This window comes from Leuciscus leuciscus (genome assembly GCF_965113295.1).
Source record: "Leuciscus leuciscus genome assembly, chromosome: 5".
Classification (NCBI taxonomy): domain Eukaryota; kingdom Metazoa; phylum Chordata; class Actinopteri; order Cypriniformes; family Leuciscidae; genus Leuciscus; species Leuciscus leuciscus.
Genome location: NC_138729.1, coordinates 26,013,464 through 26,030,052, shown reverse-complemented (window position 1 = coordinate 26,030,052; position 16,589 = coordinate 26,013,464). Strand labels below are relative to the sequence as shown.

The window sequence follows — 16,589 nt, the reverse complement described above, 5'->3', positions numbered from 1 at the left end:
CAAAACATATTTAGTTCCTAGATCATTGAGCGAGAGAGTATAATATACACCATATGATAACGGAGATTACGGTTGATGTATGCGGTCAAAAGGTATTTTAAGTGTCAACCCAACTGCATTTGTTGTAAAAATAGACATGTCTGAAAGTGTATTACAGCCTTATCTTCCCCTTCAGACAGCTGCAACCACTTTCACAACTAGATCCAACATTCAAGACCACAATCTCTTGCCATAAAGACCCCCATTCATGGGTTTCTGGCTCTCATTGCACATTCTTTTTCAGTCTGTGAGGTGTTTCATCTAAACAGGAGTGAGCGCGCACACACACACACACACACACACACACACACACACACACACACACACACACACACACACACACAAACTCTAGCGAATCACAAACAAACATGCAGACAACAAAAGCCCAAATGAGGATTATTGGATGTTTTACACATTAGAAAAAAAGAATCTGCTGCAAACACGTGTACAGACACATCGTGGGCTCTGTAGGGAAAATGAAGATCTATGCGATTGTTTTCCCTAGTGGGGTCTCATTCCTGCCGCTCCCTTCCTTAATTAACTGTAAGTTAAGAATTTAAGATGATTGCTCAAAGGGGTCCAGTGTCTGCTAACTCAGACAAACCAGCACCAATCCCTCTTTTAACTACATGGAAAGTTTAGGACATTTCACTGCATTAGCCATGGAGGAGTCTTTTTATAATTTTTTCTTAGAAATGTATTCTTTTTTTCTTAGAAAAGTACCTGAACTAAAAAGGCACATTTTCTTTCCGAGCCAATTTTTTCCACTGATTAACCACAGTTAAACATTGACAAACTGAGACTTGAATGAGAAATGATGTATTTTAATTTGACCATTGAGCACATGTACATGAGACTTGGATTTGGGTGGGAACTGAACGATATATAACCAAAAGACTACCTGAGTCTGCCATCCATTTTGGCAACAGAACCTGGCGCCAAGCTGTGGATGTAGATCCCAGGAGCACTGTTTTCCAGTGTTAGACAGCAGGCACCGATACCCAGCCCCACACCTGGCTCTAAAACACACAAAACAACATGGCTAAATTCTTTAGATCACTTCATGCAGGATTTCTGAGTCTTATTTCTATCGTTTATCCTAGTTAAAAATTATTATAGACATTTTGACATAACAGGTGGGAAAGTGTTAATGGTTTCTAAGATAGATCCAAAAACTGCTGAGGTAAAATTACCCACTGAACCTGAAGGAAATCAAGCCCAGTGTCTTTAATTTAAAAGACTTATATTTGCCTACAAACTGCAATAATATAATTCATGTCAGAGAAATATGTGGTGTCCCTGAACTGAATAAGTTAACAGAACTCAAATAATGAGAAAGACGCTTGGAGGGTCTATTTATTAGCATGATGATCCAAGAATAAGAGTTTTTTGGCAGGACGGTTTATTTGGACACATTATGAGCCCTTGACTTATACACACATTCATACTGATGCACAGGTGCGTGTCTATTTGAATAAAAATAATGTTAAAATAATTCCATTTTCTTGGAATAAAAAAATATTATGTGTTAATTTCAAAAGGCAAGGAGTGTTGCAAGAACTTTTTCCTATCAGTTTTCTTTTCAAGATAAATAAAATGTAAAAATACAAAATTTACAAAAATGTTATGTACACTACCAGTCTAGAGTCTGGGGTCAGTAAGATTTTTTTATGTTTTTGAAAAGGAGGCTGCATTTAAGCAAATTTCTGAGAAAATGTTAAATATTTTGAAATAGTATAGCAATAACTGTTTTCTATTTTCTATATTTAAAAATTAATTTAATAAAATTTCATTTAATGTCATTTAATTTCATACATGTTTTAATTCAAATCTGAATTTTCAGCATCATTACTTCAGTCTTCAGTGTCACATGATCCTTCAGAAATAATTGTAATATGATAATTTGGTGCTCAAGAAACTTTTATCATCAGTGTTGAAAATAGTTTGTTGAAAAAAAGTATCCTATTCTTTCCAGAAAAAAAATCTTTGACCCAAAACTTTTGAAACTGCTACTCACTGCATTTGTTTTTATCAAAAAGACATGATTGTACCTTTGTTTAATGTAACCTCCATGATAATGCGATCCTTGGGACCAGGACCCCTACGAGAGTCCCCCTCTTCAAAGCTAGTAGGGACAGGAGTCCCACCACTGGCATTTGAGTTTGGAGAGCTGGATCTGCTGAGCAGGGTTGGCGTGGGACAGGGTGTAAGACTGGGGCTTCTCAGACGGGTCCTCACCGTCAGGGTAACTACCCCCTTCTTCAGTTGCTGAAAAGGAGGAAAAAGCCATCCATTAATGCTGGATGGGAAATCCTTTTCCAATGACGGTAAAAATGATTCAAAGAAATGGGCCTGAGATTAACAGTCTGGAGATAATTCTTCTCTGAGGATTCATGCACTGCTACAGGTGTTTCTGAGGATGACTGAGCAGTTTACCTTGAAGGTCTGAATGGCCTGCTGGTGCGTGAGGCCTTGGAGAGACTCTCCATTGACCTCCAATATCTCATCACCTGAAAAGTGGAGAAAGAAATGTCACCAGCAAAAAAAATTGAATCCTCATGCCATAACCACATGGCACCTGAGTTCCACCTGCTTTGATGACATTTGTTCCAAGTGCATTAGAGCTACTGTTTCATGATCAGGAGTGTCCGTCTACCTTCTTTCAGCCTCCCGTCTGCTGCAGCTGCTCCACTGGGGAAAATGGTCTTGACGAATATACCCATCCTCCCCCGGGCTGAATCCTGCCCACCGACAATACTGAAGCCGAGACCCTAGACACATTCAAAGACACATCTCGATGAGCCTGGATTTACAATAGTACAGGTGGTGACGTATCTGGTAAATGAAATGGTCCTTGCAGCACAGAGGTTTCATTGTCCACCACAATATCCCGTTCATTACAATTCAAACCACAGAGTGAATCACCCCTAAATAAATAAAGACCAACAGGATCAAAGCAGTTTATATGTAAAATGCTACATATGTGAACCCTCATGGTGACTGCATGTGTTGTCCTGGGTGCAGGGCCTCCCTCACCTTGCCCTGTCCTTTCATCAGGACAATGTTGGAGATTATGGATGGCTGTGCCAGTCGCCATGGAGACTCCACTTGAACAGTGCTCAGGGAACGGGCCGATTTCTTCACGATTTGATATTCCTGAAGAGGATGATAAAAGAGGTTATGAATAAACAATGAGATGATAAAATAAGTGTTTAACTGTGAGAAAATAAGCAGCTACCGCCAGTAATCCGTACCTATGAAATGCTTTGTTAAGGTTTTTCCTAATTTGTAAGTCACTTTGGATAAAAGCAACAGCTAAGAGAATGTAAATGTAAATGCTATTGTGCTAATGTTATTGTAAAGAAAAACAAACAAACTGAGACTATTATATTAGATAAACTATACTATATTTAGGTTTTTTATAGGGCTCTCTGGAATACTTTATTCTGATTGGTCAAGAGAGGCATTCTGTGAATTATTATATATACACACACACACACACTTTTCAATAATAACGCTAAATTGTATATTTGACTGTTGTCCCTTGGTTCCCCCCTCCCCACCCACCTTATTTATGATATATATTTAATTATATTTTACACAATATCTGATCATCCTATTAGGGTTTATTTAGCAAAAATTTAATGAAAATGAAAATGTACATTGTCCCTTTACTTGTGTAAAGGACGAGACTACATAGTACCAATATAACAAAACATTAAGCTCTGATGTAAGGTTTAAACTATTCACACATCTTTCAATTTACTTTTGACAAGCATTGTAATTAGCACAGCTAAGGGAAACCTTCCACCCACATGTAAAGACTGGATGAGCTGTATTTGAAGTGGCCATGCAACATCATCATTTTAGTTTTGGGGCATCACAGAACATGGAACTGGAACCATGTACCGTAGACTGTGAGGCATTCCAATATTCCAAGAATAACGGTTTGAATAAGGCAATAAATCAAAACGAACGAGCTGAATGCTTCAGCTACCTGTCGGATTCCAACTGTATCCAGCTGCTGTGGGAGGGAATGTTTGCGTCCTCCTCGCGCTGGCTTTTCTGCCACGTCACTTCCTGTATCACCATTTTCCACGATAAGCTCATCATCTTCGCCAACAGACTCCAGGCGGCTCCCTCCACCTAAACATAATGACATCAAGACATTAACTTGAAATGTAAACACACTTAATTCAGTCATTTATATTCACAGTGGGAGAAACTGATCTCCATGTCTGAATGTCTCTGCTGATTAACGAGCATAATTAAAAAAAAATCTATGTGAACAATTTCAGTACACTCTGATCTGGTACCAGAATCTATCTATCATAGTGGTGGGCGATTTGACGATTTTATATCGTGATCGATTTTGAAGATGTCCACAAACTGCTTTTCAAGCGAATCACAGAGATTGTGACCTTTTATGTCCTCGTAATAATGTTAAACTGCAGTTATGATCTGCGTACTAGATGTCTGTGCTGACTAGCCAAATTATATCATATGTCTCTATCATGGGTCTGTGAGGACATAGTAGTAATAAATGTATGAAAATATGACTTGAGAGTGCGGTTTTTCATCTTTATTTTTGATAAACGTCTTTATTACTCGCACCCATATATTATTTTGGGAGTTGAGCGCGCCTGCTCTTAATACTCTTTCAACATTTCAACAGCTGTAGGTCTGTGCCATGAATTTTGGCTTCCAACGATTATTAAAGCTTGATAATTAAGATAAAATGATCATTGTGGCACATGCTTTTCCTTTCCTTTAAAATGGTATGCTTTCGCCCCGCCTTAAACTTAACTTACAAGCCAGTCAAATTATGTAACGGGACTGTCGTAAGATGCAGTCTACTGCGGGACATGCTTTATTTTAAAAAAGAGCTATTAAAAGCGCATTAAACTGCGATTTCTGTTTGACGGAGCGGAACGCCGATGAGTATAAAGTATATAAAGTATACCTGGGGTTTTAGACGCGCACCTAAACTGTCAAATAAAAACAAAAATGTGCCAAAATGTCTGTCTTGGTGAGTATTTACATAAAGACAGTCAGTTGTGTCTTAAGTGAATAAACAGCTGGGAAAGAAATCAGATGGGTGTCATTACATTAGATCCATGCATTCGGTCTTAAAGCCTAATGCAAATACCTGCTGCTGTGTCATTAATGTTATAACTGACTGAATAACTTTAGCAGTTTTAATAAGAATCAATGTATATTTAATTCATAGGGTGAAGACTATGCAGTGTTTTAAGGGGAAGTGTTTAATGACTATTTTGACAACTGACTGTTTAATGCAATACTGTGTTTTAAATTGTGCAAATAGATAAATCCATAGGCTTATTCCAGTCTGGATATTCTCGATAGTACATCTCAAAATTGGGAAGATCGCCCACCCCTAATCTATCATAAAGAAATTAGAATTGGTGGATCCACCCTTGGCCATAATCCAATACAGTTTAATCTCATTACAAAGTTTTCATGCTCAGCACAGCAGTGTTGAGACTTGATTCAACTGGACATGTTCGACCTTGGGATCTGCTACGGAACTTCATCGGTGTGGGGCTTCGGCATCCTTTGGTACCCTCAATCCTGCCATGTTCCTCCAGTCTGTCAAGATCTGTAAACTTAAAGACAGGAGGCAGAGGGAATTAGGGAACATGCCTTGAACAGAGAGAGAGACAGAAGATATTAGACTGCCTCTAAATGAGAAACAGTGGAGAAAGCAAATGGAGTAAAAATTCCTGTTTCATGTGACATTTCCTCTTTATATGGTAAGCCATAAACTTTTGATTGTCCTTCACTGTGCAGGACTGTAGGGAATGTTGCACACTCAAGCTGGTGAACAGCTTATTTTCACAAAGGGAGATCAAATCTCATGTGTACATGAAAGCCAATGTATTCATGGAGACTTCTTGGAGGTGTGGAATGGAAATGTGCCTTTGCTCAAGTGATCCACTATGAACCAAGTAATGCGTTTACTCTAAACAGCACAGATTTGCAAAACTAATTTCAATACATATTAAATTATATTAATTGACCATCTATTGCTTTTGATTTCTGCTTGTAGTTTCTGCAAAGTTTAATAATAATAAAAAAGTTTCCCTACACTCCCATTCAAAAGTTTGGGGTCATTAAAGCTACGTCTACATTAATCCGGATAGATTTGAAAACGGAGATTTCGTTTCAAAACGCTCTCCGTCCACACTAGTTTTTTCAAAGCGTTTTCCAAAAGTTTCTCATCCACACTTGAACGTCGAAAAAAACTCAACTCACTATTCATTCATTGTGCATGTGTAAACCCTCATAGAAGCTCATAAATGCTGTCATCTTTGAAGGATTGTGATATGAAGAGTGTGCAAAGTGACATATTTTAGCAACAATGTGAAAGTGAACAGCACAAAACAGGCACAATACCGGTATAAACATGAATATCTATGGGTTCAATATGCATCATATGACTAAACTTACATCATCATTTTTAAATACCTCCGTTTGCACAGTCCACTACAACGTGAAAACGGCATTTTCAAATGTATCCACTTTGGAGAGTGTTTTCAAAAAGCTTCGTTTTCATTGCTAACACAGTCTCAGTGTGGACAGAAGGCCAAAACAGAGAGAAAAAGATGCATTTTCAAGCGAAAATGTATTAGTGTGGACAAGGCCTAAGACTTTTACTAAACATATTAATTTATCACATAAAAACACTTATAATATTACAAACGATTCCCATTTCATCGAAATGCCGTTTAGATTAAACTTTGTATTCAAAGAATCCTGATGATAAATGTATAATACATCCTCATAATATCCTGATGATAATAATAAATGTTTCTTGATCAGCAAATCATCATATTAAATTGAAGACTAGAGTAAAAATACTGAAAATTCAGCTTTGCCATCACACCAAGAAATGACATTTTTAAATATATGAAAATAGAAAACAGTTATTTAAAATTATAATAATATTTCACAATATTACTGTTTTCACAGTACAGCCTTAATGAATAAAATATTTTTATTTGACCAACCCCAAACTTTTGAACGGCAGTGCACATTGATGTTTTTGGCTGCCCAACATGTGCACATTTAATAATAATTGATGCTATTTTATTTAATTAGCATGGGACTACTGTGTCTATCTCTGGTTTTATACTGTAACCACTAAATAGGCAAAGCACTTTGCAGTAGAAAATTCTGGGTCAAATTCAAAAGGTTCTGCATGCTTAAATGATCACTAATAACTATAAACATAAAATGCAATTAAGTCATTGTGTTAATTAACAGCAATTATATAGTTAACGTTACATGTTCAGAAGTCTTTGTTAGCTACGACTGCAGATATTTAGCCCAGGAAAAATTCTGCATAATATAAGGTTGATTATATTGATTATGGCTGTTGTGAAAAACTAAACTAAAGTGTTTTCCAACCCTTCCAAACATCTTAGCTTGAAGAATGAGTTTCGGTTTATCACACAGCTCCTGTGTCCTGAAACAAGTTTGAACAGCAACATATAGGGGGAAGATTCACAGCTCTCTTTTCAGGCATACAGACAGGAAGCCCTTCCCTCCGTTGTCAGAAATGAGATCTGTCTCCTGCATGAAAAAGCTAGACTGCGCTGTTGCAGGTGAGCCTGTGGGCTTCCTCAAACCCCACACCTCCGTGCCTCACAGGACTCAACGTGACAGTCACAGCTGCGTTCTTCTTCCAGATCCTTCCCTTTCCTATTTTGATGAAAATGTTTTTTCCCTCCCTCCCTTTGTCTCATCAAAACCACAGAGCCTGACACTTCAGAACAGATCTGGAGACACACCTAATACTGTCAGCACAGGACGCCCACATAATAGCAACCGCTCATCGCCCTCTTCTGCTATGGCAGCTTGCTGGAAGGGAGTGTGAGAACAGTTTGGACAGGTGTTTGGATTCGGAATGGAAAACTGAAAGTGGAAAGCAAACATATGGCAAACTGAAAAATTGATTGGCCTAATTACACTCCCCGTTTTATTTTCTGCCTTATAACTTAATGATAGGGCTCTCACACTTTAAGACCAAAGAATTTCCATTGCTTTGCCTTTTCCAGGCATACATTATTATTGAATAAGGACTTTTAAAACCCATTTATCAAGATCACACTCACAAAAAAGCCATTTCTGGATGGGGAATTATTTGAAAGCAGGCCATACTGAGGGGGAAATCATTTGCTGATCACTGATGCATAGTTGTTCTTGCATAATGCAACCAACAGCTATGAGTGAAAGCCATTCACGTGTGAATGCTGCTGAGCTCTAGCACAATCCTGCAAAAGATGAGCAGTGTTTTCAATTTATGGATATTCTATTCGATCTGTCAGCTTGTTACTGAATGCAAAAGATGCACTTTGTTAATAAAACAAGAATTTTTTTTTTATTTTTTATTTACTTCCCAAAAAAGCAACATGCAGTCACTACAATAACAAAAACAACAAAAGTTTGTTCAGAATATCTCATGACTTTTCCAGGTCTGGAAATGATAATCACAATTTTTCTTCTACGTTTTTCAATGTGATAACTAAATAGAAAGCAACAATGTAGCACTTCAAAATCATAGGACCTATGAAAAACAACATCTGCAAAAATAGAATAAAAACAAACATAGCACATGACAGGAAGTCCTTCTGACAAGTACCAGGTCAATAAATCATGGGAAACTATACTGTTTATTCCTCCTTCAGTCCCAATCACTCTTTAAGAGCTCCCACTCGGTCATTCATTAGAGACTAAAGCCTTGAGGGAGAGAACAGCTCACTGGAGACTAGAGAACACAGGATGAGAGGAAACTACAGGCTCCTTAAACCTCATCATCATGTCCCATAAGCCTTTATTTACAAGTATTCATCTTTTCAGCGGCGAAGGGAATCCTATTGATGTTTAACTAGGCTAAGATGGTCTTTGTCTAGCGACACAAAGATTCTGAGTAGGGCTGGGCGATGTGGACAAAAATAAAATAAAAATCTCTGTATTTTCTGGATTCCAATTTTTTTTATTTGGATAAAAATATTTCATATCCTGCAAAATGTTGTCCAGTAGAAGTTAAATTCACAAAACTGAAGATGAAATTAAAAAAGAGGAACACACATTCCCTCATCTGAGCTTATTAATTATACTAGCCTACATTTGATTACCCCATTACAATGGTTGCTTTACAGTTACTGCTATGCTATCATAAAAATACACTTTGTAGGTTTAAAATTCAACTTACGGCACATTTAATGTCCAACAACAAATATTTTAGCGAAATGTATATTTTAGTCAGAATTATTCCAATCCGTCTGTTTGGCGTGTATATGCGCCCAGAGGCGCTCGTTGACTAAAGTCTGTGAAGTTTTGCGTAGACTCGCTTGCATAAGGATCATCCACTCCTGACAACAAAATGGAAATATTTGCATGACTTTCTAACATTTACAAATGGAGATTATACCTGTGAAATGTAAGTTATGCACTAAGGAAAGCACTACCTCTCAAACGCATTAAACAGTACAAGTATCTGTCAGAGGATCTGACAGATCAAGCCGCTTTAATCTATACGCATTAACTATATCTATATACCTGCCCATCTACAAATCCATCCATCCATCCATCCATCCATCCATCCATCCATCGTCATGTACATTTAGTGCTATAAATGGAACTACATACAGTATCTGTTACTGTGTTGTTTGCTATTTTTAAGCTTAAAAATTGTCACTATAAGTAAATTACTAATAGGCACTAGAACATCATAAAATCAAATTGGTCAAAAGTTTTTTGTTCTACAGTAAAACAAATCCAAGCTTTAATGCCCCAGATTCACGGCTATGTTCAGCAGGAGCCGTGGAATGCTAATGCAATTAGACAGCAGGCGGGACGGTTGCTCTTTTTCATTTTTTGATTCCGAAAGCAAGATATGCAGTATAGACGCAGTGGGGGGGCGGCGGTGAATGACCCACTTTACTCTGCACCGCAAAACATCTCAACCAGAGCACCATGGGCGCTGCTCTACAAAACAGCCGCTCAAGAGTTTAACCCTAATACGTTGAGTTGTGTGGTCCTGTCAGTGTGCCACTGAAACGCCTAATGGCCGGCATTAGCCTTGTTGTCATCACTGATCACCAAACCAGCGAAACATCTCATTTTGTATTGATTAAACATTAACGCTGTGTGGCATTAGTGATTTGATGCACGCCTGCTTGCGCAGAACAAATGAATAATTTGTTATCTGTGACGAAACAAACAAATGCTGATCCAATGGCTGCTTGGGTCTAATATTTTTCTGGCAAAACAACCGATAGAACCTCAAGAACATAAAATGGGGCCCTGGCACACAGATCAAAAGAAGCAAACAGATAAAGCAACTGTGCTATCTTTAAAGCTGTATTTTAAAATCACAACGTGCTGCGGGTATTTCGATTTTCCTAAAAAATATATGGAAAAGCTTGTTCTTCTCAGACAAAACATGGAAGTGCATTCGCTTTTTATCAAACACCTCAACAAGGCAGCAGTGAAAGTTTAAGGGAGAACGACTACACATACACTAACAACAGATTATTATAAAGCACTGAACATTTATCCACAAAGCATACTTTTAATCATAAATACTCTTCTACCAAAAACAGAAAACAGTCTGTTCTAGCTTGTTCTGAGGGCAGCACCAGATGGAAGTGGCAGATAATCAGGCTGATAGGCGGCAAGCATACGTACCAAGTCCTGGGTGGGCAATGAAAGACTGCTGGCCCTCACGTCCTCCACGTCCGGCTCCATATTCTCCTTCTCCTCCCCAGGGGAGGGAGAGGCGTCCGGACCAGAGCACGTGCTCACTAGGTCGGGCAAGCTGGTGGAAGGATACTTGTGGAAGTCCACTTCGGATTCATCCTGGGAAAGGAAGGAAGAGCAGCTGAAGAGAAGAGAGATGTTGTGTGCCGTTGAGCAGCCTGTGAGTATTTTTAACTTTATCTCAGAAAGCCGAGCGGCAAGCCCATCAGCGCTTCACTCTTCAATTTTTTAGCTGCTACAAGCATCTGCCTGTGACATCTTTATGTGCTTGAACGGCTGACACACTTTATACGAAGAACACATCAAGAACAGCTCATGATTTGTGTGTGAAGACACTTCCCCCGTGCAGTGACACACACTTATTGATATACTGTAGTATAAGGCCAAACTCACCCTGCTGGCCACCACCAGCTGCACGAGTCCAGCAGTGGAGCGCAGGATGGCTACAGCCTCCTGGTGTGAGAGTCCAACAAGGGAGTGACCATTTATCATAAGTAACTCATCGCCTGCCTTCAGACGGCCATCTCTGAAATCAAAAAAGATGCAGAAGCAGAGAAACATGACCAGGACATTCCCTTATATAAAAAAAGAACAAGCAGCATACACTCCTCATGTCACGTCAGCTATTTAAGTGAAATGTTAATTGGATGTTAATCAGGAATTGATTGGATCACTATAAGCGGTTACTATATGACAGGTAGCTTGATGACAACCAGAGAAAAAGACAACCTGTGATTATTCCTGATGAAAGGCAGGGGTTTTCAAACTGGAGTCTGTTGTTATTGTTGACTAAAACAATTTTTTTTTTTTTATACTGAAATAAAGCTGAAAAAAATATATAAATATTAAATGAAAAGCAAGCAAAAAATAACTGAAAGTTTAAGCACTAAAATGACTAAAACTGAAGTGAAAATAAATTAGATCTAAATATAATATAAGAAAAAAAAGACAAAAAATTAACTAAATATTAAAACCAGATATAAGTAGTTGTTTGAAATGTTTGGGGAAAAAAACACTTTTCTAATGAATCAATCACAAGTCCAGGAATGTGTATTAAGAAAGTAAATACCTAAATGTATTTGAACCAAGAGAATACAGAACATAATTCAAACTAATTTTATACTTAACATCCTTGAAGCCCATTTGTCATGGGAAGAGAGCAGGAATTATCTACTCTTGGAGCTTCAGAACTTTCTAAAATAATTTCTGGATCATCCACATGCAATTTAACTATTTATTTGTCTACACGGTGCAAATATCTAAATGCTGCAATAGCTATTGTGTTCAGGGTGAAATGAAACCAGTTTCATCATGCTTTATCAAGAAAAAGCACAAAGTATTCATTTCGTTGATGAATAATTCGTTTTTGTCAACAACATTTTGAAAATGATATGATAACTAATAAAAAATGGTTTATAGTTTTTGATGACAAAAACTATAATGGCAATCTATTGACCTTCTCAACAAATAAGAACAAGATGAAAATGTTAGGGAGGGACAATTTGCGAAGAGACTCTTTGCGTGGTAGGAAGGTTAGATGCGCACATGCGGTGGGTTAATAGGATACAATTGCTGCATGACTTATAAAATGTTTAAAAATGTCAAGTTCAACATCTGTGAGAAAGAGAAAAACAGACATGCGGATAAATTTCCCATTTGATGTCAGGAAAACAAGACCATTTGTAAACCATATGGAGTAACATAACAATCTCTGGGAAAACACAAAGAAATTTACAATACAATACAGGGCTTGACAATAAGGACTGAACGATGGCCCGGGACAATTTAAGGAATCATTTGACAAAACTTTTATCATGCATTTGCATGGGATTTGCCAATTTAAATATTAAAGCAATTTTAAACTATTCAAGTGAAAGAAGATGCGAAAGTGAACTCAATTAGAAATGGTGCCTCTCTGACAGCATAAAAGTGCTGAATTGAGTTTCCTTTCGCTTCTTATTGCGCTTACAAGGACATATTAACATAAAACAACAATTTCTAACTGCCTGTTTTGGTGAATATTCATTTAAACAGAGTTGGTTATATCTTAAGTGAAAGTAAACAGTTGGGAGAAAATCGGATGTGTATCAGTGGAGCTGTGCATTAGTTCTTAAAGTGACAGTACAGTTTCCATAAACCTGCTGCCGTCCCTAATGTTAATTCAAACGACAAAACACAAAGAGAAAATCACTCACTGCTCTTGACTGAGTAACTTTAGTAGCTTTAAAGGAACACTCCACCGTTTTTTGAAATAGGGCTTATTCACCTTCTTTCCTACATTTAGATAGGTGGGCAAATGCATTTTTGTCTCAGTGCATGCATTGTTTTAGTTTGACAGGGTTGGCGCTAGCTTAGCTTAGCATAATGAATGGAATCCTTTGTTGCCAGCTAGCATGTCCTGAGTAAAAGTGATATAAAAAAAAAAAAAACCCACCTAATTACTTCTTGTGGCCTGCGTATTCACAACGAGTACAAATAGCGATGCAGATTAACACTAGGCGATTTCCTATGCAGATTTTGACTTGGGACTATATTAGGGAGATATCACGCCCAAGTAGCAGTGCTTCGCCTGTGCTTCCCCCTAATATAGTCCTTAATATATAAGTCAATATCTGCCTAGGAAATCACCTAGTGTTAATCTGCATCGCTATTTGTACTTGTTGTGAATACGCAGGCCACAAGAAGTAATTAGGTAGGGTTTTTTTTTTTTTTTTATATCACTTTTATTCAGGACATGCTAGCTGGCAACAAAGGATTCCATTCATTATGCTAAGCTAAGCTCACGCCGACCCAGTCAAACTAAAACAATGCATGCACTGAGACAAAAATGCATTTGCCCACCTATCTAAATGTGGGAAAGAAGGTGAATAAGCCCTTTTTCAAAAAACGGTGGAGTGTTCCTTTAATAAGGATGTTACTGTAAATTCTGTTCACAGTAATAGTTATCTGTATATTATATTCATAGGACAAATCTATCTGTAAATTTTTGTTTATAATAGTATTCAACTCTATATTTATTCAGTACATATCCATGTTCTGCACTTATGGAACCACTGTATATCCTGCACTTGCTGCTATTGCACTTCTGGTTAGACCTAAACTGCATTTCGTTGCCTTGTACCTGTACTTGTGTAATGACAATAAAGTTGAATCTAATCTAATCTAATCTATACAAGGAAGAATATGCACTATTTTACATTTGATTACTTTATTCAATTTCTGTTATATTTCTTACCTGAATACTACTGTTAGACCTACTTGACAAACTTAAAGCACAATTTATTTATTTTATATCTTCGTTCAAATGTATTTATTTGTCTCTTATTTGTTTCTTATCTAATGTAGATATGATATCTTATGATATTTAGTCGACTAAAACGAACTAACTGTATTTTTCTATGTACATTTCTGAAATGCACTTTCTGTAAAGCTGCTTTGAAACATTATGTATTGTGAAAAGCGCTATACAAATAAATTTGAACTGAATTGAATTAAAACTAGACTAACAATTCAGATTACTAAAATATGACAAAATCTAAATGGCATTTTAGTCAAAAGACTATGGCTAAAACTAAATCAAAATTATCTGTCAAAATTAACAGTGCCATAAAGACAGCTCTGTCTCTGCTACATTCTTCCATTTCCAAATGTCTTCAGACAGTTTCGATTCTTCCAGCCTGACCACTCAACTGAGGCTTATTACGATGAACAGTGTGCAGTGAAGAGAGAAAGATTCAAAATCTGAAAGCCTCTCACTGGTCAAAATCCTCAGGGCTTCAGTCACAGATGAAGGAATCTGAGGTTATCTCAGAGTTAGTTGTTATATAAGAGCAGGAAACTTCATAACAACCCATATCATGCTGCACTGATGGCCCTGAATCTGACCACCTCTTGTGCCACACTAAAAAGAAAGATTTGGAAAGCAGCCAGTTTGACCAATATGCATGATTCATGTCTATAGGTTTCTCAGAAATGGCCCCCATTAAAACTATGTGGGTGGAAATGTAGAACTGTTAAATTATAACAATAAACCCTAGTGCTGGTCATACCAAAAATAGCCTTCTCTGACTGTCGGCACTGTGGGGGAGCTGCGTATGTATTTTCCAACAGATCTGCAACAACTCATGAATTTGTATATCCTGTAATCAATAAAAAATTTTCGGGTCCCAAGGCAAAGCCACAGGGGCTCATTTTCCCTAAACACATTTATTTAATTTAGCACATCATCTAGGGGGAGTAATTCAATTATTTTTTTTAGACAGCAAGGGTTTATTTTAGCTTTTGGCTCATTACCATCAGGTTGTTGTGTTTCCCTTTAAACTTCGCCAAAGTGTGCATTAATGAATCACAAAGGGAAGCAAGTCAGCAAATTCTCCAACATGTTACAGCTTAAAACACAGTTTAAGGGCCAATTCACATGTAGACGGAGATGGAAATATTTCTGCAGTATTAAAAAAGACCTCACAATTGTTATTGTGTGTTTGTAAAATTTAAGGGATATACAGTATCATGTTAGAATCCTATGCTGGCTCTGTCTAACTTTGCTAAATGACAGCTATTTGCTTACATACCCTGGTACTGCAAAGCACTAGAGGTGGAAATCGCTAGGGAGTCAGCGATATTTCACAGATAACCTGGGTCATGATATGATCTCCTAAATTTAGTTTAGTGTAGATTTATTCAAAATTCAAAATTTCCCTCTCAAAATATAATAAAATAAAAATCTAAACCACAGATTTGCCAATATTGTTAAAATATCATTATTACTGATGTGATACCAATATTTATTTTTAGTTGAACAGTGTCTGTAAATATTGAATATTTTATTGTGCATGCTCATTTCACTTGCTTTTAGACTACCTATGTCATCATCTAACCCTTATAACATTAATCATTAAAACACCAATAATTTAATAACACTGTTAAAAATTGATATCAGCAAATGATCCATTATCGGCCATAACATGAAAATAATTATCAGCTTATTGTATTGGCCAGAATTTTAATATTGCCACATCCCTAATTATATAACATTATATTTTAATTTATTCTGTATTTTGGATTAGGGTAGGTTGGGACTTTGCTTGAGTAAAACAATCAAGTGTACATTGACTTAATACATTGTAAATGTACTTACAGTAGCTATGTTTCCATCCAAAGTTGATCTTATGTGCAAAACTGGAATATCGCATAAAACATTTGCGAATAAAGCAAATGTTTCCATCGAGTGAGCTGAAGAGCTGAAGAGCTGAATTCGTCACTTCCTAATAAACTGGCACTTAATATCACTTAGTAGAAGAAACCAATGTATATAATAATTTTGTATAATAAATTGATAAAACTTGCGTCTCAGAGCGTGCAGACAAACGCAATAAAGTTATCTTGCTTTCGGAGGCAGACGCTGCTGTTTGGGAATGCAGTCATGTAAGACAGTTCTGTCAGGTAATTATACCAAACCACTTTGACAACAGTCTTTTGCTCAGGCGTTTCAGAACAACCAAAACAGGGGCCGGTTGCATAAAAATAGCCCTGTGTCTTAAGTACTAGTATGACCACCTAGCGTTGAGTCAATGGACAATCAGTATTACTTTCTAGTATCAAATTAGACCAATCTACGTTTTTATATAACTCACTTAAAACAGTTATGAACAGTCATAAAGAAAAAAATTTGATGACTAAGTTGTAAGACTAGTCTTAACCGTTTATGCAACCGGCCCCAGCATTTCAGATGCTGTGCAACGAGATCGGTTGCACCAGTTAAC

At 37.2% G+C, this 16,589-nt stretch overlaps 1 protein-coding gene across 2 annotated transcripts in view; it reads right to left on the bottom strand.

Moving 5' to 3' along the window:
• pdzd2 (PDZ domain containing 2) overlaps positions 1 to 16,589 on the bottom strand; it is an 81,315-nt gene that overhangs the window by 14,752 nt on the left and 49,974 nt on the right. For both annotated transcript variants that reach the window (XM_082168742.1, XM_082168743.1), the window contains 9 exons: positions 11,221 to 11,353; positions 10,756 to 10,926; positions 5,570 to 5,666; positions 4,037 to 4,185; positions 3,076 to 3,195; positions 2,696 to 2,810; positions 2,476 to 2,549; positions 2,091 to 2,307; positions 941 to 1,058 (listed from right to left, as the gene is read on the bottom strand). In XM_082168742.1, coding sequence (XP_082024868.1) covers positions 941 to 1,058; positions 2,091 to 2,307; positions 2,476 to 2,549; positions 2,696 to 2,810; positions 3,076 to 3,195; positions 4,037 to 4,185; positions 5,570 to 5,666; positions 10,756 to 10,926; positions 11,221 to 11,353 — 1,194 coding nt within the window. The remainder of the gene's footprint in view (positions 1 to 940; positions 1,059 to 2,090; positions 2,308 to 2,475; positions 2,550 to 2,695; positions 2,811 to 3,075; positions 3,196 to 4,036; positions 4,186 to 5,569; positions 5,667 to 10,755; positions 10,927 to 11,220; positions 11,354 to 16,589) is intronic.